The 27,766-nt window shown below is 36.5% G+C and overlaps 4 protein-coding genes across 6 annotated transcripts; 2 read left to right on the top strand and 2 right to left on the bottom strand.

The window, feature by feature from the left end:
• Positions 1-62: 62 nt before the first annotated feature.
• LOC21390361 (abscisic acid receptor PYL4) lies at positions 63-1,286 on the top strand. The gene has a single exon (XM_010089239.2). It carries the CDS (start codon positions 316-318, stop codon positions 961-963), a length of 648 nt encoding a protein of 215 aa, XP_010087541.1. The 5' UTR covers positions 63-315; the 3' UTR covers positions 964-1,286.
• A 4,396-nt stretch (positions 1,287-5,682) lies between these two features.
• LOC21390360 (protein trichome birefringence-like 33) lies at positions 5,683-10,477 on the bottom strand. The gene is made up of 6 exons (XM_010089238.2): positions 10,142-10,477; positions 9,790-10,030; positions 7,469-7,640; positions 7,148-7,347; positions 6,879-7,037; positions 5,683-6,321 (listed from the first exon to the last, which is right to left on the bottom strand). Exons 1-6 carry the CDS (start codon positions 10,323-10,325, stop codon positions 5,982-5,984), a joined length of 1,296 nt encoding a protein of 431 aa, XP_010087540.1. The 5' UTR covers positions 10,326-10,477; the 3' UTR covers positions 5,683-5,981.
• Positions 10,478-12,887: 2,410 nt separating this feature from the next.
• LOC21390359 lies at positions 12,888-22,379 on the bottom strand. 2 transcript variants are annotated; one of them, XM_024165745.1, is made up of 11 exons: positions 22,056-22,379; positions 21,228-21,270; positions 20,824-20,877; positions 20,480-20,543; positions 20,103-20,159; positions 19,834-19,940; positions 19,706-19,744; positions 19,029-19,117; positions 18,860-18,938; positions 13,438-13,485; positions 12,888-13,329 (listed from the first exon to the last, which is right to left on the bottom strand). In XM_024165745.1, exons 1-11 carry the CDS (start codon positions 22,250-22,252, stop codon positions 13,249-13,251), a joined length of 858 nt encoding a protein of 285 aa, XP_024021513.1. In that variant the 5' UTR covers positions 22,253-22,379; the 3' UTR covers positions 12,888-13,248. The 2 variants fall into 2 exon arrangements, with proteins under 2 accessions (XP_024021513.1, XP_024021517.1); XM_024165749.1 differs by having other exon boundaries at positions 21,214-21,270; positions 22,056-22,098.
• A 995-nt stretch (positions 22,380-23,374) lies between these two features.
• On the top strand, positions 23,375-27,523 carry LOC21390358 (DEAD-box ATP-dependent RNA helicase 18). 2 transcript variants are annotated; one of them, XM_010089236.2, is made up of 11 exons: positions 23,375-23,774; positions 23,872-24,108; positions 24,313-24,573; positions 24,672-24,751; positions 24,873-24,978; positions 25,079-25,192; positions 25,339-25,437; positions 25,590-25,679; positions 26,076-26,182; positions 26,274-26,417; positions 26,840-27,523. In XM_010089236.2, the coding sequence occupies exons 1-11, from the start codon at positions 23,502-23,504 to the stop codon at positions 27,108-27,110; spliced, it is 1,782 nt and encodes a 593-aa protein (XP_010087538.1). In that variant the 5' UTR covers positions 23,375-23,501; the 3' UTR covers positions 27,111-27,523. The 2 variants fall into 2 exon arrangements, 1 of the variants encoding a protein (XP_010087538.1); XR_002902230.1 differs by lacking the exons at positions 26,274-26,417; positions 26,840-27,523 and having other exon boundaries at positions 25,590-25,805; positions 26,076-26,089.
• The last annotated feature ends 243 nt before the right edge of the window (positions 27,524-27,766 follow it).

Genomic DNA, 27,766 nt, shown 5'->3' with positions numbered 1-27,766 from the left:
CTTGCTAGTCCGGCGTAAGCTCTGTGATAAACATCATTACCCCATTCTCTCTCTCTCTCAAAAAAGTCTAAAAAAACCTCTCCTTCTCTCTCTCTCTCCGAGGAAAGACCGAAACAAAAACTAATCCAAGTGGGAACCATATAAAATAACCAAAACCGACGAAACCAACCCTCCTCCTTCTTCTCTCGCTCTCTCTCTCTTCCTATAATATATATTTTACTCAAACATCACTCTCCCATGAACCCAACCGTAAAACCTTGTCAAACTCCAATTCTCTGAAGACACAAAAACAAAGAAAACAAAAAGAAAAAAAAAATGCCTTCATCACTACAACTCCACAGAATCAACCCAAACAACCCCACCGACTTTCCTGGCTCGGCTTCCATCGGCTGCCACAAGCAATCCCTACGCGCCGCTGCGCCGGCGTTCCCTCCGGTGCCGGACTCAGTAGCCGGCCACCACGCCCACGCTGTCGCCGCCAACCAGTGCTGCTCCTCCGTGGTCCAGGCCGTCGACGCGCCGGTGGCCACCGTTTGGTCCGTCGTCCGGCGTTTCGACAACCCTCAGGCGTACAAGCACTTCCTCAAGAGCTGCCACGTCATCGACGGCGACGGTGACGTCGGCACGCTCCGCGAGGTCCACGTTGTGTCGGGGCTCCCGGCGGCGTGCAGCACCGAGCGCCTCGAGATCCTCGACGACGAGCGCCACGTCATCAGCTTCAGCGTCGTCGGCGGCGACCACCGCCTCAACAACTACCGATCCGTCACCACGCTCCACTCCAGCGGCGGCAACGGGAACGGGACAGTTGTCGTTGAGTCGTACGTCGTTGACGTACCACCCGGTAACACTAAGGAAGAGACCTGCGTTTTCGTCGACACCATCGTACGGTGCAATCTCCAGTCGCTGGCTCAGATTGCCGAGAATATGGCGAGAAATAACAACAACAACAAGAAGCTCTCATGAGATGATACGAGAAACGAGATGAGATTGTGATTATGATTTGTTCGTATTATATATAATATTACGGTTCTTTCTTTCTTTTTTGGTTTCCAATATATGATCTGGGTTGTTTTGGTCGCTGTACACCGTCGGATTATGATGTCATGATTGGAAATTTGTAGATTTTTGTTAGGTGATCTGATCAATAGGGGGGCTTTTCTTTTGATGATCGTCGTCGTCGGGGTTTGCAATGGTTGAAGGTGATATAGTATGATTCTGTGTATATGTTTTAGTACTGGTTCTACTTTACCATCGAAAACCCTTATGAAAGATTAATGTTCCTTTAAGCATTATACCATCATAGTTAATTCAAATTATGGTTAATTTTATATGCCCGTTCTTTGTTCCTTTCTGTTTGTGTATATATGTACTTTTCTTCTTGTGTAAATTAAAAATGGTTTTAGTTGATCAATCATTAATGAATTCTTTATAGATTATTTGATGTTTCATCTCTATCTTCTCGTTTTTCTACTTCTATTTGATCTCTGGTACGGTATGTGTATATATATGGTATAGGTTATTTCTAGGCGTTTTAGTCAACCGTAGCCAGTTTTGCATGAGAGGACATATAAGAAGATAACTGGCCAGCCAGACAATAGCATTATAGTAGTAGTACAGATGATCATCATATATCTGCGAGGCAAATAATATAACTAATGGACAGGAAATATATATATATATATATATATCGATACAATTATGTGATCATTTCTTGTAGTCAGATATTATGGATTAATATGCATAACCCAAATTAATACGTAATATGTATTGAATTTTGATATAACCAGCTATAAGATCTTCGTCTTCTTCTTCTTTTCTTTTCTATTTGCATTTCACCATAAAGTATAAACCATTCGTAATTGGGGCTTGTCATGATATATATCCCGATGTACACTCTCTGACATTTATACAATGCTAAGAAATCATTCTTAATTGGGGCTATATATATTAAAATGCAACATTTTAGTAATTTCTGTCGTTTATAAAATGCCAATGCGATGATGGCCTGTAAAGTATGTACGAAGAATCTCAATTTGTTGTAATGCACTTAACACCGATGAGTCAAGTGTTCCACACAAAACCGACATTAATTTTAGCTGCAACCTATTGATATAGGTTATCTTGATGCTTAATTTGCTATATATGCATGCTTCCCAAATGTAAAAAAAAAAAAGAAAAAAAAAGGAAAGAAAAAGCATGACGTTCAATATTAATATTTTGAAGCAATCGCTAATAACTATACCATGATCATAATTATTTATTGCGTGTATATATTGCCCCCAAGTATTTTGTAGGGCCAATATATATGTATATGTATTATATATGTTGTTTTAGCGAATCAAAGAATTGATCATTTTATTGCTAATACAAATTGATGATGATCTCAATAGTAATATATATTCAACTATGGATACGCCGTACAATAAAGGAAGAAAAATAAATAAAAAGGAAAAAGGAGGAAAAGAAAAGGAAAAGGAAGAAGAATTCAAATATCTTGAATTGAAAAAGCGTAGCCTTGGAATTTTGCCGTAATTTCGCGTGCAAGAGGAGAGACTAGCTAGCTATAGAGAGTTTGAACACGGCAATAAAATAGTGTTTTTGGGGCAATTGGGGGGGAATCCAACAGCTGCCAAGCAAGTTGGCTTTAATAACTCAACTTGTTGTGGAAACAAAGGCAAGTTGCTTTTAATATTTTTTGCCTGCCTTTATATTCTCTCTCTCCCTCTCTCTTTCTTTCTTTCTGTACGATTACAAATGATATTGTGTGTTAGTAGGGATTGGCATTGCAAGTTGGTGTGCAAGTTGACAAGCAGGCTTTTAATTGTCCCCCTTGTTTCACAAGAGAATGAAATCAAAGCCAGCCATTCCGTCGTGTTTTGGCCCATGACTGATTTGACTTGACCTACATACATACATACGTATATATATATATGTATATGTATATATATTCAATCACCGCAAGATTCATGCGCTTATATATGAATTATGATCTCCAAAGTTAATCATCATTCATTATGTCACCGACTCCCAATTAATTGACCAAAATTATTACATAATCATTAATAATTAGTACATATATAAATTCACATATGTAAGTGCATTAATATTAAACGCACATACTTAGAGGTATAATAATTACTATACGTATGTGTATATATATATCCTCAAAAAAAGAAAAGTGGAAGTAGCAATTCTAGAATTTAGGTAGATAAATATATATATGATTAATATTAGCTTCAATTTGGATATATGTGGTAAAATGCCGACTCACAGAACAAGAAAAACTACAAGCTACAGTGACGTTAAACCTGTCAGGCAGATTCAAACCTAGCAAACTAAATTTGAAAATAGACAAAATTATGGCTCGATCGCCAGTCAAAGCATGCAAGTTGTTTTTCAGATCACCACTTGTCTATCATGTGATGCAAATAATTAAGTTAGATAGCAGCTATTTATATGTAAATTAAAGTACGCAGTTTTTTCTTTAGATTATTGTGCTTTTTCTAGATAACCAAAAGAAAAAAGAAGCGAAATAAACGCATGTTAAATATGGCTTTTAGTGATCTTGTAGACCCTCCTAAATATAAAGCAACTTGAAGAAAACTTAACATTGGATAACTCCATGGAGAAACTGCTTAAAAGAACACCATCATCTACGTGTCAGCAAACTTGTAAAGTTAGAGCAGATCACAAAAAGTACCGCATATACGCCAAATCAGATATAACAAATAACGTAGATAGCAATTGATTATAGAACCGCATAAAAATGACGTTATAAACGTATTCCACGGACTGCCGAGTAGGCTCCAACAGTGAATTTGCGTGTTTCCTAGTTAAAGATCCATACATATTATATATTCTTGTCATTTCGAAGAAGTAACTGATAAAAAAAAAAAAAAAAAAAGTTAACGCTTTTTCAATTTTTGCTGTCGCCTTTTGCTAATCCGGCATATGTCCGTGTGTGTGTGTGTGTGTAGCTTTAATACAAGAAAAAGCAGTTATACTGTGTTTCCACGTCATCGGATCTTCGAAACTGTGATTATCATATACAAGATCAGTGCGAACAGAATGGTAAACAGCTAGCTTAATATTGGTCGTAAAGCATCAGATGAGATCAGTGTAAACAGAATGATTTTCTGAGGCTGTAGATTGATCAGGTCTTAATTAACAGAAGAAATGCGTTTTTGTTTCTGTTTTGAGGCAGTGAATACTCTAGCTAGGACTTTTTTTTTTTTTTTTTTACCCCCACCCGTACGTAATCCCATGCATGTCGTACTAATCTATTTTTGTTTCTGTTTCACTTATTCGAATTTAAAATTCAATTTTTTTTTTTACCCCCACCCGTACGTAATCCCATGCATGTCGTACTAACCTATTTTTGTTTATGTTTCACTTATTCGAATTTAAAATTTAAGTTTTGTTACAGTAAAAAGTTCTCAGAAATAGTCACATCTAATTTTTTTGTTACAGTAAAAAGTTTTCAGAAACAGTCACATCTAATTTTTTTGTTACAGTAAGAAACTCTCACATAAAATTACATCTTAACTCGAATCAGTAAATTAAACGAATAGTCTTTATTTGTTTTATAATTTTGATTCAAACCTTTTTTGTTTCTCCCATAAAAATTTAAATGAATTTAAATGAACCAAACGGACCTAATCTTTGAGCCAGCCAATCTTGATCAGTTACCTTGAGGATTTATTATTGATTAAAATTTTTATTAGCAACTATATCTTTCAGAGGGGAAAATAAAAGTGCACAACTGTTCAAATTACGAGATGGACTGCAGAAAGTGCCATGCAGGCAAAGAGGAGAGACGCACTTCAACTTTATCTGGGTTCTCAGATATCAAAGGACGTCCTCTTAAAATGAAGACTAATTTGTCTTTTTATATCCCAGCCAAAGAGTAACTACACAATCTACACTGATCAAATTCAGAACAAACCAATGACGATGAAAAATAAACAAATAAACGACAACGAATAATAACACTCGATCTTAAACGACAATAAAAGACCAACATACGAGTCTCGTATTTGGTAATCTCCTGAATCATCTTCCCCAAACAACAATACTAATTGAATGATTATATGAAATGGTTTGAATTTGGTCGTGATCTTATATGTAGGTCTTCACCTACTCTATATCTTAGCTAGCTAGCTAGGCCGAGAAAAATTGAAACGCCATTATTGCATTGATTTCTCCCCTCGTATTTTATCATAGAAACTGCACTTTTGCTCATTATATGTGCTACAGGCTGCTTTGTCTTATATCAATGAATAATGGGAATCTAACATGGAGTATATGTTGCCTCCTTTCATCTTTTATAATTTGCGTACTTGAATTGCTCTGTACTTGTGTTATTCTATACACTCTTTTAGCAGTGCTAGCTATGTCTCAATGATTTAAGACTCTTTCGATCTGTAACATCTCATTAAATAATTGCGAATTGCGCGCGATGCGTTGAGAATTACATCTCCATCCCTAATTTGAAGGGCGCTTAAGGGTGGAATATTAAGGGGTGATGGTTTCGGTACTTGTCATTTCAATCCTTATGTTTGGTGTATGTAATATATATCTACCAATTGTCCATAAAAAGACAAAATTGATTTAAAAGGCAACAACAGTGAAACCGTGGCAAGATTGCAAGGGCCCTTTTTTTTTTTTTTTTTTTTTTTCGAGTCCAATGAAATTCTTCACTTTAAAGTTGCACCAATTTCAAAAACAAAAAAATCAATCAATTTTCTTGTATTTTTCCTTTCATGTGCGAGATTTTACAATGATCATGACCCCTGTTGTCATTCGTTCACCTTCCCTTGCCCCTCTCCCAAAAACCAAAAACTCCCCATACATCAATATTGCTACAATTGAATGGAAAAATTTATCCTAAATCCCGCTCACAATCACGTGCGCTCGATCGGATCGCGCGGCGATATCTGACAAAGGAAACAATTGTTTACCACTGATCATGACTACATTCTTCAAGGGTAAAAGAGTTTGGCAAAAAGCAGCTCATTCCAAGTATCTTGAAGGCCAGGCAAACACCAATGCACACAATCAGCATAGCTAACGGGATTTGCTAACTGCTCGGGGGTCAATGGGTTCCATTGCTTCTTGTAGATCGACGTGTGCGCATCTTTGCGATAACTTGAGAGTTGGGTGATGTTGAGGAATGTGATGGGCACTTTTGAGTTACTAAAGACTTCTCCAATCACCTGCATTATGCTTTTCCTACTATCTGAACCCCAGTAAGTTGGATCTTCTATCATGGTTGTTTCATTGAAGCAGTTGCGGCCTGGTACACCACCCCAATCTATGCTCCTGCCAAAATATACTTCCAAGTTTTAGTTCCGAAGAAACAAATTAATTTCTGCAACTTGGGAATTGAGAATTGTATGCTAAGTAGCAATAGTACTAGTAACTAAACTCTCAGGAGTATCCAATTTTGTTGACAAATGACAAATTAGGGAATACTAAAGAGATATTTAAAATTTTATAATGACAAGAGAGGCTATGCTAATACTCTCTATATCGTTCCAATTTTATCGGATGTCCCTAAAGCATGAGTAGGAGTAAAAATTTTCTCCTTTTGAAAAATAATACTAGCTACTCTCTCTTCTTAGTTACTAATAAGGTCAGAAACCCGCCAATGCCCAAATTTGGACCAACCATTATGACTTCGATCTCTTCCTATTTGCCAGCTAAAGTTTTCTTTTCAATTTGTTTGTCTGCTATCTTTATTGTCCACTTTAACCGAATTGAATACAAATGCTGTTTTTTCTTGTTCGATCTTCCTGATCATTCAAATTTCTTCCTTATAATTTATTTAGTATTACCCATGAGCAAATTGTGCAGGCTAGCTAGAATCAAAATCTTACTTTGCATGAGTAGGTGACATGCTAGTGAAGAAGACCCTTGTCTTTTTAGGGTCCATATTGATCCGCACCCATCGCAACATGCTCTTCATCGCCATACGATAAGCGTCCTCTGTGGATAGCTCCATGATATCCTTCACTTCATCATCGAAAGATCCAAGCCTGAAAATACATAAGAAGCAGCTATTAATAATACTCACATTTCTTAAGCTAGAGCTAGCTGTAATAAGATATTACTTAATAATTTAAATCCTCGGGAGCAGGAAATTTACAAGATCTTCATCTTCAATCCGGTCATCCACCACAAGTAAGTGTTAAACACGATTATGTCGACGCCCTTCCAATGTTTGCCATGCTTATTGATGGACCCCTTTCTGACAATCCTATCAGATACTCTATGGATAATTGCATCGTCTGAATTTGATTCAAGAAGAAATGGTGCCCAATAGAACTCAATCGTGGCATTGTATTTCTACACATGGAAGATAAGAAAAAAAAAAAAAAAAAAAAGGTTAGGAAAACAAATATGCAAAATATGGACACTTCAAAAAAAAAAAAAAACTTATTTCAATTAAAGAAATTAAATTAGGCACCTTGGCAGTGAAAACGGTCAATGAACCAAAGGTTTCCATGGATTTTTCATCTTCAGGAATGAGTGAGTGAAGAAGACAAATCATGGAGACGTATTGACCCCGATTCAGAGAATCTCCTACGTACATCATCCGCTTCCCTCGCAGGGTCTCGAGCATCAGTGTGGCATTGAACCTTCATGATTGGAGTATCAACAATGTTTTATTATGAAATACACGGTTAAATAATCCAAGATAGCGTTTCAATGTTTTGGTCTTATTAGTTATTAACTACAATTAAATTAGAATCCAATGTAACATGGCATGTTTTGGTCTTCCTAATGATTAACTGCACTAGATCTAGAAAGGACGACATTTATGAAAGCAAATTAATAGGGAAAATAAAATTGTATCACATTATAAATAGAAGACTACGCGTGTGCACACCATGTCATAATTCGCCGCGTCTAAGATTTAAGAGAAAATTTACAGATATTATACCTCCATAAGTATCTGACGTACTAAAAATACCCCATTTAACAAAGTCTCTCTCTTGATTAGTTCTACTTTAAAAAGTATAAATATATAAGTTAATGTTAAGGAGTAAAAATAAAAACAGACTCCATTTCAAGAGGTATTTTTAAAAATTGGCAAGGTTTAAGCTTCTCATGTGCATCTCAAGTTTTGCCCAAAAATATGGGAGAAGGAGGAAAATAGGTCAAGACTTGAGATGAATTAAAATTAATAGGCTAATAGTTTACATAAGTTAATAAATAGGCCAAATTATTGTTTTTGTTCATAACTTGTTTGGTTATGAATCATAACTTGACAAGTTATTGTCCATAATTCACGGTTTTTGTCCATAATTTGTCTGGCTATGAACCATAACTTGATAAGTTTGTCCATAACTTATCTGATTATGAACCATAACTTAACAAGTTATGACCTATTAATTTCTCTAACTAAAAATTAATCTATATACTTTCTTAAGTTTTCATGACCTATTTTCTACTATTTCTGAAAAAAAAAAAAGATTTGAGAAACAGAGCAAAAAGCCCTGAAACGTGCTTGGGGCTAATTAAAGCCCACGATCTTATCTCAGGCCTTCTTTGAACAGCCCCAACTTTTAGGTGTAAAATGCAAAGATTTTGTAAATTACTTTAATACAAATTAGGCTTAAATTTTTCATGTATTTAAATTCCCAACTATCTAAGAATGATAATATGATATCTCTCTAATTCACTCAAACTTTTAGGTGTAAATTAGGCTCAGTACTATTATGAAATCTAGTTTCTTTTCATGTGTACCATTTTTATTTATGAACTAGAGTATTCCTCTAATTCACACAAGTTTTAGCCAGGATTACACGTTCCGCTAGCCCAATAACCAAAAATGCAGTAAATCAAAGCAAAAATTCCTTCTTTTTTCGTGAGAAAATAGACCAACAATTGATTCTGCTAAAACTAGAATTAAGGGTACAATATGTGACCCCCAAGGGGTCACCTTAGCGGTAATGCTTACCAATAATAATAATAACTAAAAGTTACGAAATTATTTGAAGCCATCCAATAACATTCTCTCCACGTTTTATAGCCAAAACAACAACAGAGAGAACTTCGCATGTACTCACGATACCCAAAAATAAAAAAATAAAAAACAAAGACAAAAACTTTGCATGTGATCACGCGCGAAATAAATGGCGGCGACGTACACGGACGCAACTAGTCCCACCGCGAGAGGGACCAATCATCAGAAAACTCATCACCGCAAACTGACACGTGGATTGGTACAAAAAAAAAGTTGGGCCCCACTCAAAACCCCTCATTACCAGTCACGAACAGGTCTGACTTCTAATCCACACACTCAAGCTGTTGATCATCTCCACACCCAAGATCCACCATAACACGACACGTGTACCATCTTTGGCCGTTATTTGCCGGCCAACGGCTCCGATGAGAGTAAAAGAAGAAACAAAAAAACAAAAAGGTAGGGGAAAAAAAGGAGACGAGAGAAACTGTTTTTTTTTTTTTTTTTTTCAGATGAGACAAATAGAAAAACCGTACTAATTATAAATTCTTCGCTTTGTCGGTGAGTTTCCAAAGAATCAAAAGACTATTCCGTAAAGCGAGAAAAACGAAATCCCAACTATTTAAAAAGAAAAAGAAAATCGAATTCCGAGAGGAAGTGTATAATTAATCTGAAACTTGATCCACCATTTCATTTCTTGAATCAGAACAATCGAGAAGTGCATTTGTATGATAAAACTCTTGAATTTTTTTGTTCTAATTTTGTTAATTATAATCGAGACGGTGAATTTGATAAAAAAAATAAAGGAAATGGCGTACCTGGGAAGATCGCAGCCGTTGGGTTGCCATCTCCAGTTCTGGTACTTTGTCTCCGGTCGACCGTGTTCGAGGCAGGTGAGCTGTGGCTGTATATAAGGACACTCCGATTCTTCGTAAAGCGATCTCGACTCGTCCCATACCCATTTCCCGCTAAACACGTCGCAACTCTCCTCGGTTTTCCCGACGGCGAACGGCAGCTTCTCCTTAGCAATCCTCCTCTCTCTACCCAGAGCCAAACCCGCTTCAGCAAACCACGGTTTCTCAGAATTCGTTTTTTTTTTTTTTTTTTTTTTTCGAATAAAGGAGAACGTTTTGTTTGAGTTGAGTTTGTTAACGAGTTGAGTGGACTCACCGGGTGGGGCCGAGTCGGGAGCGAGTTGGAGCTGTTGGCTGAAGATGCACATTACGTCCTCGCCGTAGAGGATCGCGACGAAGACGATGAAGACGAGCAAGGAGAAGAGGTAGGGAGAGAGCTGACGTGGCGGCTTTCTGAGGACGGAGGACGAAGAGGAAGAGGAAGGCAGGGGAGGCTTCATTGTCGTCTTCTTGTTTGCAGTTTGCAATGACTAAAGAATCGCTATTTGTTTTGGCGTGTTTCGTTTTTTCTTTGGTTTCTTGATTAATTTGATTGAGATCAGCTTGTGAAAAATGATGTCTATGTTGTATACAAAAGTCTCTGGAATGGACTTTTTTGGGGAATTTGAAATGAATGTAATAACTATGGAAGACGTGTGTTTTTGTAGTTATGGTTTAGAAGCGTTGGTAATTATGTTACTCAATGTGCGCTATTAGTTGGTTGGGATAATTAAGTAGAAAATGAATTAAATAGAATCAACATGTCACTTTCCTTCCTTTTTTTTTTTTTATTTCCCCCCTCTTTCTGTTATATATATATATATATATATATATTGGTTTTAATTAGTGCAATTAACACATAATCGTGAAGTACTAGTTGATTTCGTCTAAGGCTATTCATGATTTCTATTTCCTTATCAACAAATTCTCCAACTTATTATTACTTATATATATATATATTTAAAAAAAAAAATTAGCATTAGCAACTTGCATTGTGAAATCTAATTCTTTCTGTCATTAGCGAATGAAAAAAAGAACCCCTATTTATAGGACATGACAGTTTTATTCTATTAAATTATTATAACTTTCTAATTTAATATGATTCTAATGTGATTTAGTAATTAACAAGTATGCTTTACTAATAATATATTTTTCAATATGAGTTTACTTGTTAGAGATCATAATTTGACAGAAGTAAAGGAAGTTGCAACAATATCCAGCCCTTCTTTTTGCTACTTGTAGATATGGGAGTCCACTTTCGTGGTTTGGTCTTTACAAAAAGGCATATCATAGGAAAGGCGTGAGAAGCAAGTGTAGGAGACTGCTGATAATGGGCGGTACATGATGGTGTACTTGGAAATGGAGGTTATAATTTCGCTTGGCTTCTAAGCCAAGTTTCTCAATGCAATATTGAAAAAATCCATTGCCTTTTGCTTAGTAATCATCACATCTTTTCTTTCAATATTAATACTATCTTATGGTTTCCTACTCCAAATTAAAAATTTCATAGGGGCAGTGATGCAATAATTTATGAAGAAGCTTTGGTAAAGAGTAATAGGATAACTGGTGAGATTTCAGCTTCAGAGTAGTTGGCTCTCACCTGCTTCATTTTCTTATTTCTTACCCTCAAAAATATTGGACGATTGATTGAGCTAATGAGCTGTAGGCTGCCACTCCAAGACAACCAGAAACGAATAATAGTGATGTATCAACTAAATCGATTTTAATTAATTGCAACTTATTTAACTACAGATTAGAAGGTTCCGATTAGTGTAAGCAATTTATTTAACTACCGATTAGCATTAATTACTTGATTGTTTTGTAACAGATTGTCTCACCACAACATCATGCCTCAATCTGCCATTTTCTTTGGCGTGCAACATTGTTAATTTGCTTCTCCTATCCCTTTTAATCACGTCCAAATCCCATATAATTGAAATTTTCGCAAAAATAATTATATTAAATGCAAAATATTTTCTTCTTCGTAGCTATTAAAATAAAAATAGAATGTTTTGCATTTGATATAGCTATTTATATAAAAATTTCAGCTACTGTGCGACTGAGATGCGATTAAGAAATTTTAAGTGCCATTTGTCAATTTTAATGTCATGGACTAAATTTGCTAAAAAAATAAAAAGTCAGGAATTAATTTGTCAAAATAAAAAGTTCAGGGATCTAAGTGATACAATACTCATAATACATGCAAAAATAGTGTTAATAACCCAAGACAAACCCCATAAAACATCTGGATTCAATTATTCAAGCAATCTCGTCCAGGCAAAAATGTTCCCTTTCAAATGCGGTTCGCCAACATAAGCCCAGAATCTAAAACCTCAAACTTCACAAAAACAAAACGACCCAAATGAAACATTTGACAACTTCCTCTACATAACCATAGTCTTGTATTGTGACTATTTTTGTTGCAACCCTTTGGCTGCTTGAGGTGCTCTCTAGGAAGCTTTGCAATGTTGCATCAAAGCAAAGTCATATGTCTCATAACAGTTTCAATTGTCTCGTCCAAAAAAAAAAAAAAAAAAAGGCGTTACAACCATTTTCCTCATCAGGTAATTTACTTCTTGCTTTAAACACAAATTTGTCCAAGACACTGACTTTTTGCGTTGACTAGTATAATTGAGGTATTTTTAGTAGGTTTTAGTCGCTTTCATCAAAAATCATCAACCTAATACAACCAATCTAATTATTGGATTTCACTCAAGCATCAATCCTCTAAGATTATACCTGAGTTCTTTAGGAACAAATAAGATAAGACTAAAAATTCCAGTTTTTATGAAGCACTAATTTATGTTATGTTACTATTTAGAGCAAGTCTAGTTTGAAAATCTACAATCACCATGTTTTGTCTTTTTAAGCAAACTTAAAAACTTATGAACTAGTTTTGATAGAAAAGTTTCATTGAGATTCGGTCCAGTAACAGAACATGTTTAAAAAAAAAAAAAAAGAATGTTAACCATGATTAATCTGAAAAAACTCCCGTTTTCTTTAATCGACTTCATGTTCAAAATTGTATAAGAAATCAATGTCTCCAAAATTGTTTGAACGAGAGCCAGTGAAAATTCAAATATTAGAGAAAAAGAACAATGCTAGCAATTGCTAGAGCAAGGACTACGGGGATTACCAAGCTACTGAATATCAATGGCGGGAATAAAATAATTGATTGAATTTGACGGGGTGGAGAGGAGCGATATTATGGAGCGTGATCTAAGTCCTAGTTCTGCAAAAGTCCATTTTTTTGGTGAAACAACAGGCTTCAAACTAGAGGGCTGCTTTGAAGATACTCAACAACTTGCACTTGGTGTCGAAAATGCTCACGGTAGAGAAGAAATTATACCAAAATGAACTCACCAAATATTAAAATATTTGCACTCAGAAGTTGACAGAAGAATACGAGCTTCGATAACCTTGTGAAGGTCCTCTGAATCTTCTCACAAGCGATGCAAAAAAACTCTGCAGTAAGAAGCAAAGAGGAAATTTCGAGTTAATAATCATTACCGGGCTTTTGAGGGGTAAAAAGACCTGAGTAAGGAACGACTACTGGAAAAGGCATGAAAATACCTGTGTTCTCTGAGGTAAGCTGGTCCAGGATTCCAGGTTTGGAATAACCTTGAAAAGAGAGAGACACACGTCAAAATTCAAGGGTGCATAACTAAATCAGTTTTACATTTCTTTCTAAATATAATAACTTGTTAAAAACGTGCATAAAACATAACAGTAAGAGTAAGACTCTAATTATGTTCAAGTATGCCCAGTATAGGAAAATTCGTTTAGGTAGTTGAAATGTAGGTTCTTTAACTGGTAGATCTATAGAGTTAGTAGATGTTATGGTAAGAAGAAGAATTAACATTTTATGCTTACAGGAAATGAAGTGGACATGAGAGAAAGCGCAGGAGATTGAAAATTTAGGACACAAGTTAAGGTATACAGGTTGGGAAAGGAATCGCAATGGAGTTGGTATTCTAGTGGACAAAATTGTGGAGGATGACGTAGTTGAGATTAAGCGAATAGGGGATAGAATTATTATACTCAAATTGGTACTAGGAAATAAGTTCATCTATGTAATTAGTGCTTACGCTCCACAACTAGGACTGGATGCAGAAACTAAAGTCAAGTTCTGGGAAGACATGGACGACTTAGTGTGTCGTATAGGCAATGAGGATAGCATTTTCATTGGATGAGATTTCAATGGGCATGTTGGTAAGGATAGGGAAAAATTCGAAAGGATCCACGATGGTTTTGGTTTTGGAGCTCGAAACGAAGAAGGAAAATCTATTTTTGGAATTTGCGTTGGGACATGATTTTATCATAACAAACACATTTTTGAAGAAAAAAAATTCTCACTTGATCACTTTTAAGAATAGAAAGAACTTGAGCCAGATAGATTATTTTTTCACAAGGTATAGAGAACGTTCTCTATGTAAGGATTGTAAAATAATTCCTGAAAAAGTACTAGCCACCCAACATATGTTAGTGATCTTAGATGTGAGCATTAAGCTTTGCTATAGAAGGACTAAGATAAACCACCTCTCACGAACTCGTTGGTGGCATTTGAAGGGAATAAAGCAATTAGCCTTTAAAGAGAAGTTGTTCGAGGAGGCTACTTGGTCATATATAGGTGATGTAAATACTATGTGGGATGCCATGGCCAGCTACATTAGAAAAGTGGCAAAGGAGGTACTAGGGGAATCTAGAGGTAAAGGCCCCCCAGGGAAAGAAACCTAGTGGTGGAGTGAAGAAGTTCAAAAGGCTATTAGGACCAACAGGGATTTACATAGATTTACCAAAGCGTAAGGATGTTGAAACTTTTCATACGTACAAAGAAGCGAAGAAAGAAGCTAAGCGAGCAATTGGTAAGGCTCGATCTACTTACTTAGATGAGGTATATAGGAAACTTGGGACTAGAAAATGAGAAAATGATATATATAAACTAGTTGTATAAGAGAAAGAAAGTGTCGGGACCTAAATCAAGTGAGGTGTGTTAAGGATGATACGGATCAGGTTCTGACAAAAGATAAAGACATTAGGAAAATGTGGAATTACTTTAAGAAACTTTATAATGATGATCATGTGATAGAGTTTGACGATCTTAGGTCACAAGGAGAACCTAATGTGATGCATACAAGAGGAATCAGAGTCTCAGAAGTTAAAACTGCACTACGAAAAATGAAAAAGGAGAAGGCATGTGGACCAGATAATATTCAATAGAAGTTTGGATGGCGTTAGGAGATATATGAATTGTGTGGCTCACTAAGCTTTTTAATGAGATGCTAAAGAAGAAGTGTTAGTTTACCAATCCATCCCAAAAGCTTAAGCTGTTAGGAGGTGGGCTAACAATAGTTTTATACTTTAACAGTCCCCCTCACGTGTGGGCTGGACAATGGGCAATCGTGTAGGTAAATTAATTGGAAAGCCCAACACGTGAATATTTAAGCCCGAGATATATTAAAGACCCAACACATGACAATTTTTAAATGGGGATAAATAGTGCAATTACGGAGGTTTGAACTCAGGACCTCCCGCTCTGATCTTCCGTGTGAAAAGAAACCAGTCGGATGCAAGTGGATATTCACAGTCAAACATAATGCGGATGGAAGCATTGAAAGACTAAAAGCCCGACTAGTTGCAAAGGGATTTACTCAATCCTATGGGATAGACTATCAAGAGACGTTTGCGCCAGTGGCCAAGTTGAACACCATCAGAGTCCTTCTCTCACTTGCTGCGAATCTAGATTGGCCGATGCACCAACTAGATGTTAAGAATGCATTTTTGAATGGTGACTTGGAAGAAGAAGTTTACATGCAGATACCTCCAGGACTGGAAACTACCGTCAGCAACAACAAGGTATGCAAGCTCAAGAAGTCACTATATGGACTCAAGCAGTCTCCTCGAGCTTGGTTTGACAGGTTTGCAAAGTCAGTAATTAGATATGGATACACTCAGTGTCAAGCAGATCACACACTGTTTGTAAAGTTCACAACCACACCAATGGACTCGGCAAAGAAGCTAGGGACTGGGAACGACACTACACCTGTTGACAGGGGGAGATATCAGAGACTTGTAGGACGACTCATCTATCTGTCACACACGAGACCTGATATTGCTTTTCCAGTAAGTGTGGTAAGCCAATTCATGCATAATCCTATGGAGGAGCACATGGAAGCAGTGTACAGAATTCTAAGATACCTCAAGATGACTCCAGGACAAGGGATACTATATAAGAAATCAGAGAATAGAGATATTCAAGTCTTCACAGATGCAGATTGGGCAGGAGATGTCAGTGATAGAAGATCAACCACCGGCTACTGTTGCTATGTTTGGGGAAATCTAGTAACTTGGAGGAGCAAGAAACAGCCTGTCGTATCAAGGAGCAGTGCAGAAGCCGAATTTAGAGCACTAGCACTGGGTATTTGTGAAGGTATGTGGATACGTAGACTACTTGGTGAGACGGGGGTACTAAATGAGAAGCCTATCAGATTACTTTGTGATAACCAAGCAGCTATACGGATTGCAAAGAATCCAGTACATCATGACAGAACGAAGCATATCGAGATTGATCGACATTTCATTGCAGAGAAAATAGAAAAGTCCATTGTGCAGCCGGCTTACATCCCTACTCAATCTCAAGTGGCAGACATCCTCACTAAGGCCCTACCAAGGACAAGTTTTGAGAAACTGAATCACAAGCTGTGTTTGTTCAACATATACAAATCAGCTTGAGGGGGAGTGTTGAAATTCAAAATTCAAATTAGGAATTATCCTCAATATAGTTCGGATTGATATTAGGATTAGGATTTGATTTCCTATCTTTAAATTCAGTTTTCCTCTATCTCTTATCTCCTAGTTTAGTGGGATATTTTCCCGATTCTCTTTAACCTAGAATTTATAGTTGTAGTATATATATATATATTTTGTACCGATTCAATGAGATTAATAAGAGAGAAAAAGAGGGCAATTTCCTTCTCTGAAAATCTACAAGAAGCATATGCCTGAAGCATGAAAGAAAAGTATTCTTGTCCCCATCTTCAAGAATAAATGAGATGTGCTGAATTGTAACAATTATAGGGGCATCAAGTTAATAAGCCACTGTGAAACTTTGGGAGAGAGTTATTGAAAGGAGATTAAGGGCCACAACTACCATCTCAGGTAACCAATTTGGCTTCATACCAGGCAGATCAACCACAGAAGCCATTTTTCTTCTTAGGATGCTGATGGAAAGGTACAAAGAAGCCAAGATGGACCTACATATGGTCTTTATAGATTTAGAAAATGTATATAATAGGGTGCTGAGGGAAATTTTATGGTGGGTGCTAGAAAAGAGAGGAGTGCATGTGAGGTATATCAAGGTAATTAAGGACATGTATAATGGGGTGGTCACGAGTGTGAGAACTGCTGGAGGCTACACGGCAGAGTTCCCCATTCGGATCAGCCTTCATCAAGGGTATGCTCTTAGTTCTTATCTTTTCACCATTGTGATGGATGAGCTGACAAGAGAAATCCAAGATAGAGTTCCTTGGTGTATGCTTTTTGCGGACGATATAGTTTTAGTTGATGAACAGAGGGAAGGAGTTAACCGTAAATTAGAACTGTGGAGATAGACTCTCGAGACAAATAGATTTAAGTTAAATATGACGAAAATTGAATACATGTATTGTAGGTTTAGTAACTCAAGTAATCAGAGTGATAGAGCTTCGTTAGATGGTGTGGAGATTGGGGCTTCTACGAAGTTTAGGTACCTTGGGTCTATAGTGCAGTATGAAGGAGATATAGAAGAGGATATTCAACATAGGATTAAGGCAGGGTGGGTTAAGTGGAAGAATGCTACGGGAGTTTTATGTGATGGCAAGATGCCTATTAAGTTGAAAGGAAAGTTCTATAGGACTGCAATCCGCCCAACTATGTTATATGGTAGTGAATGTTGGGCCATTAAGAGATAAAATATATCTAAGATGCGTGTGGCAGAAATGCGTATTTTAAGATAGATGAGTGGCCATACAAGAATGGGTCGCATAAGGAATGGAGTTATCCGTAGTAAAGTAGGTGTAGCATCAATAGAAGAAAAGGTGCGCGAAGGCCGCTTGAGGTGGTACGGGCATGTCCAATGTAGACCGCTAGAAGCACTAGTTTGTGCTTGGGAGGACATTCTTATACCTAATACTAGGAGAGGGAGGGGTAGACCAAGAATTACATGGATTGAAATAGTTAGAAAAGACATTCTAGATCTAGACCTTCAGAAAAGTCTAATTTCGAACAGAGTTGCGTGAAAAAGTGAAATCCATATAGCCGACCCCAATTAAGTGGGATTAAGGCTTGATGTTGTTGTTGTTGTATGCTGGAAGAATGAATGAGCCATCTAATTTTTCCTGGTAAGCTCCAGTAAAAATTTCATGGATGACAGAATTTGATAGACAAGCAAGTGCATGTGATAAAACAAATGTTTACATGTACATACGAGAGACTCTTTCTCAACCCAACGGCTCAGCCAGAAAACCTCAATTAACATCAGTTTCGTGCTGGCATGCCATGGAAACATGGAACTTAGAGGACCAGAACAATATGGGTCAGCACAATGCCAGAGGCTACCTTAAAATACAACCTCAATTATGTCGAGATGCTTGTTATACAACAGTTTCCTGTAATTTATGAAAGCATTTTTCTTTTAATACTTTTTCTTCCTTTAAATTTTTGCTTGGATTTTTGTCGTTCAGAGTAAAATATACTTAATTGTGTCAAGTGTTCCTTGCTAGTTGTTTAAATAGGACTTGATATCACTAACTCTTATCTCAAACAATCTAATTCTCCCTACTTCAACCTTACATTACTGGTAGATCTTAACGTTTATAAAGGCTGAGGGGTCGAGAAAATTCAATCCCATTTTATAACGTTCCATGGAAAACAGTTGGGCAAATAAAGAAAACCGAACTTTGAATAGACATAGAGATGGATACAAAGAAGAAGCTCAACTTGGAAGAGACAAACATACCTCTATACCACGAATTCCAAGGAAGAAATATCGATAAACTGCACCAGCCAGAAGATATGCTCCAAAAAGGCATACGATGCTGTAACCATGACAACTATCAGTACATGAAGATGACTCACTCAGATTTTAGTAGTACGCAATAGTAAGTGTTCACAAATTAAAACCTTACATTAAGATTAAGGTACTAAACCAGCCCCACCCTTTTGCATTTATATTTGCAACCTCGGCACAGCCAGAAGGATGTTTTAGCTCTGTAGCCTGCCAGAAATATCAAATTATGAAATTAAAACAGTGTGAACAGGCATGTAAAATTAACATCTATACCTACGTCCCAGGCATTTCAAAACCTCCATCAAATTCATGTTGCAAAATATATTATGGCACATAAAGCAATTGCAAGCTCGTCTGATTTCCTCAAGTACCAACCACCTGAGTTAAATAAATTCAAGATTGATATAATAATTTTTTATTATTATTTTCTTTTTTGGCTATCCACACTAAAAGCCAGGTAGGAAGTGTCAGAAATCTACCCAGCATACAAGTTTTTAATCCTTGCTTCATGATTAGCTTCTTTCTTTCTTTCTTTCGCTCTCTCTCTCTTTCTTTGTATTATTATTATTATTATTATTATTTTTGGTTAAACCTGGAATACACACGAGCATTTGCCACTCAAGCTGGAGGCATTGATTTTATTAAAAACGAAAAATAGTTTCCAGAATTCGGTAAAGTTAAAATTTATTCTCAGGAGAAGCTAGTCAAGATATCATTACCATCATAATCAGTTGCAGGAGCCTTAAAATTCTACATTAATGAAATTAAAAAAGTAATAAAAATGAAAGCACTTACATAAGCACATGTCCCAGTCCGGTTCAGTGAATAAGGTCCCTGAAAAAGAAAAAGAAGTACAGCCATAAATACAGTATGGAAAGTGCGAGAACTTAAGAATCCTAAAGTTAATATAGAAAAGATGCTACCTGAACTCCATTTGCATCACAGATTACAGAGACTGTAAGTGAACAGTTGTGCGCTTGGCCACTATTTGACATCTTAACAATGACACCCATGGGAGGATTTTCCTTATCTGCCGAAGTTTGATAAGAGAGAAACCTTATAAAATCTAAAATAGCAGTATGAATTTGCTTTCATGTTGTACCAAATGCCATATAAATAAATTCTTTTTGAAAACATAATATTTCTACATGCAATATGGAAGATAATACAAAAGAATCAAGTAGCAACTCACCAATAATGTTAATACTTATGCTTTTAGCACGCCCAATAGTAGTGCATACTGGATAACCTGTATACAAAGTATGTTTCGCGTTAGAGCAATAAAAAACAATTTTTTCCCATCTCCAATATACTTTAACCTCCAATCATTTCCTGATGAGGACTTCTTTGCTAGAAGGCAAAATATGCAGACATCATGCACATGAGCACTACCAAAAGCAACTCTTTAGGAGCTAGAACTTTAGTCTTAGCTAACTAAAAAATTATGAGGGAATGGATTTACCGGAAGCAGATATCCTAGTATAAATCCTTTTAAAACTAAGTAATTTGCAGAAACTAAAAATCAACTGTATTAATTAAAAACGTGAAAGAAGCCTCAGAGAATATTACCTCCTATGTTGTTAGCCACAAGTGCACTACAATTCATACCACAGTGTGAGGGGCCTCCACAGTCCTACAACATTGAGTAGAAGCGGGGGGGAAGAAAAAGAAAAGAAATAAGCAGGATCTTTTTGGTAAATTTAGGGATGGCATAACATGAATTTCTCTATTTCATAACAATGGGTAGAATTTGAACTAGCCTAACCCTGAGGGCAGGTTTTTAAAAGAAATTCCCTATTAAACTGGTATAACACTTGGATTTATGAATTATAAAGAATGAAAAGTGTACTCTGCTCTGTCTAAGAAAAGAAAGGGGAAAAATAAATGAATTTATGAAACTGGGGAATCATTACCGGGCAGTCAACACATTTAGGTGGATCGTGGTTGAAACCCATCACATCGCAAAGCTGCGCATGGGTACCAATGAGGAAAAACTCAGTATAATGAATTGGAATTAAGAAATAAAGTGAAAGAATCTACAATATCTGGTACAAAGCTATCTTCCACAAGAGGAAAAGAATTCCCTTTCATGCAACGGTTCCTATCGCGAACCAGTCTAGTGTCTAGAGAACTTTTGTCTTGGTTCCACATGGTCTATATAAATTCCCTATAAACTTGCAAAAGCCCAAAATACAAAAGAAAAATGGTCTCCTCATTGTTTGCAATCACAACAAGCAACTGATCTCAACATAATTAAATTTATAGTGATAGTAACAATAACTAGGAAAACAAAGAAATGTGACCTGATGGGGCCAACCTGAAACCATAGCACAGTCTCGTTTTCTTCCACCTTATAAAACCTGTAATAGGATAATGCAGAAAACAAAAGAAAAAGGTAAATTGATTAGAACCTGACATGATTAAAATCTACAAAAATGCATAAAAACGTCACCATAAAAGAATTACTCATCAACTAAAAAAGCTGAACATCATATATTAGCAACCCGTTAAAGCATACATTTCCATAAGTTAACTACAGCAGGAAAAAAAAAAAAGAAAAAAAAAAGAAGACTAAACCCAACATTTCTCCAAAACAGTGTTGGGTGTGGAGTCAAATTATCTCCCTGACACAAAGTTAGCACACGGATCGATCTTACGGTTTTCGCAGACGCATTTCGGTTACCCTATCTTCTATGAAAAAGTGCACGTAGCTCTTACATTGAGGTAAATCACTATAACTTTAGCGTCTGCACTTTTTTATTATTAATTTTTGTTATGTGCATTAGATTACAATTCTTTTATTTTATTGCTCTTGTTAGTAAAGGATTAGGACGTTTAATCCCTAACAAACAAGTGGATGTCAAATCCCTACATGTAACACAAATCATTACAATAATTATAACAGCGAAGAAAATACTAATAAGGGAAAGCGTTAATAACAATGGACACCAAATACAAGCACTAAAAAACAATAAATAAAAATAACGTGTACCCTTATTACATGCATCAAATCGTAATCCCTAAATACGATTAAGATCCCCCTTAGCCCAGATCCCTGGTATCAAACAGTAATCAATCACCAAAATGAAAAAAACGGCCATATAAAATAAGTCCGAAAAAAATATAAAAAAAAAAGAGAAAATACCCATCTTCGCTGAGGACGCCATGAGGGAAATTTCGCAAGGGAGAAGCCAAGTTGAAGTTGTAGAGCTTGTTACGGTCGGTGATGCTGAAATCGCATATGGCCGAGGCAGAGCTCAAGCACAAAACTCGATAAGAAATCGTTAGGAGGAGAAGAAGAATGAGAAGATGCCATTTCAGCAAATCTCGTCTCGTCACCATTATTTTCCGCCTTTTGCTTCTTTCAATTAAACTTCCATTACGGGTTATGGTTGTTTCTGTGATTTGGTTTTGCAGAGAAAGTGGTTTCAGGTCATTGGTGAAGTTCCCAGACGCTGAGGGAGTAATTTCCGCGGTATGGTAAGGTGGGGGTATGGTTATAAGAAATTAACAATAGCTATTAGTTATATTTTATGACTACTCGTGCAAATTAGGCGGGTGTATCTTACTTGATAGTAGAATATTCAATATTGTATTTTTCCTTTTGTTTTTTTTTTTGTTTTTTTGTTTGTTTTGGTTAACTATTGTGGATTGTGGGCTGAAGCAAATATTTAAGAATAAATAATCTTAATCTAATACTAAATTAAAATCTCGGTGATAGTGACTGTTAGATGATTAATCGAACGGCGTGTCGTTTACTCCACCAAACGACATCAATTTCCCAAGCAACAAAGTGACAAGTTGTGGAGATTATCGGCAAGGAACATGCTAGCATATAAACAGCAGAAAATTTTGATAACCGACATCTCCATAAAAACAAGAAAAATACAAAACACGAGAATGAAAGATAACTACGAGATTATACCTTGTAACATATAAAGGGGAGCACAATATTTCAATAAAATACACAGAAGAAAAGTAAAATAAAAATAAAAAATAGAAAAACAAAGAACTTGGAAGACTGCAAACGACTTGCATCTCGTATTGAAACGACACAAAATCAAAAGGATTGTGGCGTTTACGCCCATATGACATGTTTTAAAACGACAAACTTTCAATAAGTAATCCACAGTCGTTTCACATGAAACTACACAGGAGTTGTTAAAAAAAAGATATTGGGAAAAATGGCCCCATTTTTAAGGATTTTTTTTAAATAAGTAAAATTTTGTAAAATTCATCAAAATAGTTGTTTCTCTTATTAATTTAATAGTCAATCATTAATTAATATAATAATTAATCATTGATTAACTCAATAATTTTTATTATTTAATTAATAATTAATTAATTTTAATCAATAATTACATTTTGTTGAAATAAAAAAAGTTGGGACCATTTATTTAAAAAATAAAATTTCGATGCTTATTAAAAAAGTATAGTTAAAAAACTGCAATTCACCTTATTTTCTCAGGGGAAAAAAAAATAAAGAAAGAATTCCCGACCTTACCTTACCTTGAGCTCAACGAGGGCTCAATTGTCCCGAAAGTGAACCGCCAAAACCACAAACGACACCGTGCACTGTTGCCGCGACGCCATGGCCGATGATCCTCAGCACAACCCCAACCGGGCGTTAACCGACACCCGCTTCTCCGATCTCAAGCCGCCGCTTTCTCCGGCGGTTCTTGAAGCCCTCTCCCAAGCCGGCTTCGAGTTCTGCACGCCGGTTCAAGCCGCCACAATCCCCTTGCTTTGCAGCTTTAAAGACGTAGCCGTCGACGCCGCCACCGGCTCCGGCAAAACCCTAGCCTTCGTTGTCCCACTCGTCGAGATTCTCCGCCGTGTTTCGCCTCCTCCGAAACCTCACCAGGTGTGCCAAAGTTCTCCTCGTTCCCTTCTTAATTCCCCGTTTGGATGCCGAGAAATTTTTTCCTAAAAGAAACGAAACCTATTCATTGCCTATGCAGGTTATGGGAGTAATCATCTCTCCGACGAGGGAGCTATCCACGCAAATATTCACCGTTGCTCAGCCATTCATTTCGACGCTACCGAATTTCAAGTCGGTGCTTTTAGTCGGCGGAACCGACGTGAAAGAGGACATAAAGAAAATCGAGAAGGAAGGAGCTAACTTGTTGGTCGGAACTCCCGGGAGGCTATTCGATATTATGGAACGAATTGAAAGCTTGGACTTCAGGAACTTTGAGGTCTGTATTCGTTTCTTTGAGAAAGATAATTTTAAGTTCAAGTTCAATCCATGCCCTTTGATCAATGTTGGCTGGAACCTTGTAGGAAAAGATAGTTGAAAATCAAGTGCACTAAATTTCCGGTTTCTAAACCGAAATTAATGTTGGTATGCATCAAAATTATGTGAATGTGTACGAGTGATAGTGTGTGATGGTTGTTTATAGGTTCTGATTCTAGATGAGGCCGATAGGCTTTTGGATTTGGGATTCCAAAGGCAGATGACTTCGATTATAGCTCGGTTGCCAAAGCTTCGGAGAACTGGTCTCTTCTCAGCAACTCAAACTCAGGCAGTGGAAGAGCTGGCCAAGGCCGGACTGAGAAATCCCGTGAGAGTCGAAGTACGGGCTGAAACAAAGTCTGTAAATGGTTCAGCATTGGCAGAACAAGCTTCCTCTTGGAATACACCTTCGGGCCTTCACCTCAATGTATGCTGGATCCTGTTTTTCCTTTTTTTTTTTTAAATCTTCGCTTGAGGAGACGAAGAATCAGAATAGTAGAAATAACACAGTTTTTTTAATTGCAGTATTTGGAGTGTGAAGCAGACAAAAAATCATCACAGCTTGTGGATCTCCTTATTAAGAACAAGTCTAAAAAGATTATAGTGTGAGTTGCTTGCATATTCCGACAAAAGATTGATTAGTGTGTTGTCCTTGTGATTGACAATGAATTACTGTGATTTAATAAATGTTTTTTTTTTTTTTTCCCTTTTCTTTTTCTTTTGTAGATACTTGATGACTTGTGCTTGTGTTCAGTACTGGGGACTTGTTCTTCCACGTCTTGCTTCTTTAAAGTGTTTGAATTTAATCCCTCTATGGGGGAAGATGAAACAGGTGATTTAAAGTGCAACATACGTTGGCCAAGGGAATAAATTCATCATTTCATCAACTTGTAATGATTGTGAACTCTATTTAAACTTTTTGCGTTCTATAGACTGCAAGGGATAAAGCATTGGACAAGTTTAGATCGCTTGCAAGTGGCGTTCTTCTGTGCACTGATGTTGCGGCACGTGGACTTGATATTCCAGGCGTTGATTTTGTTATTCAGGTAACTTCTTAAGTACAGGAATGGTGTAAGCTATGCAGTCTATGTAACGTTTAAAGTTGACACATTTGTACTGTCTGACGTGCAAGTTATTGAGTCTTTTCATTTCACTACCAGTTTCATTAACTGTCAACTGTTTGCTTTTGCAGTATGATCCTCCTCAAGATCCAAATGTCTTTATACATAGAGTTGGAAGAACTGCTCGTATGGGTAGAGAAGGAGATTCAATTATTTTCTTGATGCCAAAGGTGTATTTCTTATTTCTGTAACCATTTGATAAGTGATTCCTTTTGTTACAAAACTATTTAGTGGCTGTATGTATAATTAGTACTATCACGTTGTCCACATGTTGCTGTTCAATATGGATGATAATGGTGGTCATTATGTTGTATCATTCCAGGAGGAAGGTTATGTGGAATATCTTCGTGTGAAAAGGGTTCATGTTCAAGAAAGGGAATTATCTGAAGATGCTTCTGATGTTGTTCCGCTGGTTAGCAGGATTCATTATGTGGCAATCATCATATTCATCATCATCATTAGTAATAAAAAAAATTGTAACTGAAACAGAGTCTTCTAAGACTACATCATCTCATCATCATCCTTAGTAATAACAAATGTAATTGAAACGTCTTCTAAAATTTTTCATCATCATCCCTCCCTCCCTCCCTCTCACTTGATTTTGAAATATTGATACCAACAAAATACGGCACTTATATTTTTGTTCTATCTTTTGTTCCTTCCTTCCCTCCTCCCTTCCTCTTGCTCTCTAGCACTTGACTTTGAAATATTTGATACCAACGACCTACTAGTACTTGATTTTGAAATATTTGATACCATCAAAATTGGGCACTTCTAACTTGATATTTTTGGTCCATCTTTTGTTTAGATACGATCTGAAGCAAAAAAGGATCGTGATGTCATGGAAAAAGGGCTTAGAGCATTTGTTTCTTATGTCCGTGGGTATAAAGAGCATCATTGCTCTTACATTTTCAGGTGTGTGACTGCTTCTTTTCAGTGCTCTCTCTCTCTCTCTCTCTCTCTCTCTCTCTCTTCTCTCTCAAGCTATTTTAATTTTTTGAAACAGGTGGAAAGATCTTGAAATTGGGAAGTTGTGCATGGGATTTGGATTGTTGAAGCTTCCAGCGATGCCTGAGGTGAAACACCATTCACTTCCCACGGAAGGGTTCGCCCCTGTTGAAGATATCAATGTGGAGGAGATCAAATATAAGTAAGATTCTTAACACCCTTTACTCAATAGTTTATTTGCACCTGTTGAATAAGTTATAAGGTGCTGCACCTCTCTAGAGCTAGTGATAAGGATAAAACCAGTTTTCTAGGTAAGGTGCAAATTTCTTATTTTGGTATTCAAATGATTCTTTAATGTTTTTACCTAACAAGGAATTCTTTTTCAAGCAATATTTTCTCTGAACTAGCTTCATTAGATTCATTTGATTTGTTGAACGTTTTGTTTTGTATTTCATCAAAGGCTCAGTATTTTTTTTTTCTTCGAATTACACACACACATATTCACACTTGTAGTTACAAAGTTTTGACCTTTTAATTGCCTTTGGCATGACCGACATAAAAACAATTTCTCATCTTCCAGTGTAAAACTGTGCTAAGAAAAAGTAAACTTAATTGGTTATTTAGGGATAAATCTCGTGAGAAGCAAAGAAGGAAAAATTTGCAAGCGAAGAAAGAAGCGCAACAGCAACAGCCAAAACCTGAAAAGGCTGGCAGAAGTTCAAATGCTGCACCTACTTTGATGCGAAAGAAAACAGCTAAACAGAGACGTGCTGCTCAGTCAATTGAAGAAGAAGAAGAGTTGGCACGGGAATACCGTCTACTGAAGAAGCTGAAAAAGGGGGCTATTGATGAAAATGAATATGCAAAATTAACAGGAACTGAAGACTTACTATGAAGTTCATGATACAGACAGGTGATTTATAGTTGAGATGAAGTTCTGAGAATTTCAAAGTTACAACATTGAAGCTAATCTTAACCTACGGCAAGGGAGTGATTTTGATAAAAGTGCAGAGTTTTTGAAGACTCGCAGCGAGAAATGAACCCGCAGATTTTATTGGGGCAACTTTGCAGGTGACTTGTAAAGATCGTTTGATATTGCCCCGACAAATTTTGGAAATTTTGGTTGTGATTGATAGTGCATTGGCTCTGAAACCTTTTTTTTTTTATTTCATTTTGAATTTTTTTTTTTGTTTAGTTTCATAATTTATGTCCCGGTTAGATTAATGCTGAATGGACTGCAAGAAAAGAAGCAAAATAGAGTTGTATTAACAACAAAGAATGTATTCTAATATTAGTAATACATGAGTACAGCCATTGGTAAATTGTGTTGGTCTTTTCCCGTTCACTTTTTCCCGTTCCCATCATTTGCTGTTGGGGTTTTTTTTTTTTTTTTTTTTTTTTTGTGGAAATGAAAGAAAAAAGTAATTTAAATCTGTGCTCCCGATGTCATCCAGCACGATTTGCACAGTATTTCTACATCATTCAGGATAATCTTACAGCTAAGCTTTGTACTTTTTCTGGGCTTGAAATCTTCTACAGTAATTGTTGGAG

Source organism: Morus notabilis, unplaced genomic scaffold (genome assembly GCF_000414095.1).
Source record: "Morus notabilis unplaced genomic scaffold, ASM41409v2 Scaffold2113, whole genome shotgun sequence".
Taxonomy (NCBI): domain Eukaryota; kingdom Viridiplantae; phylum Streptophyta; class Magnoliopsida; order Rosales; family Moraceae; genus Morus; species Morus notabilis.
This window is presented reverse-complemented; position numbering and strand designations above follow the sequence as displayed.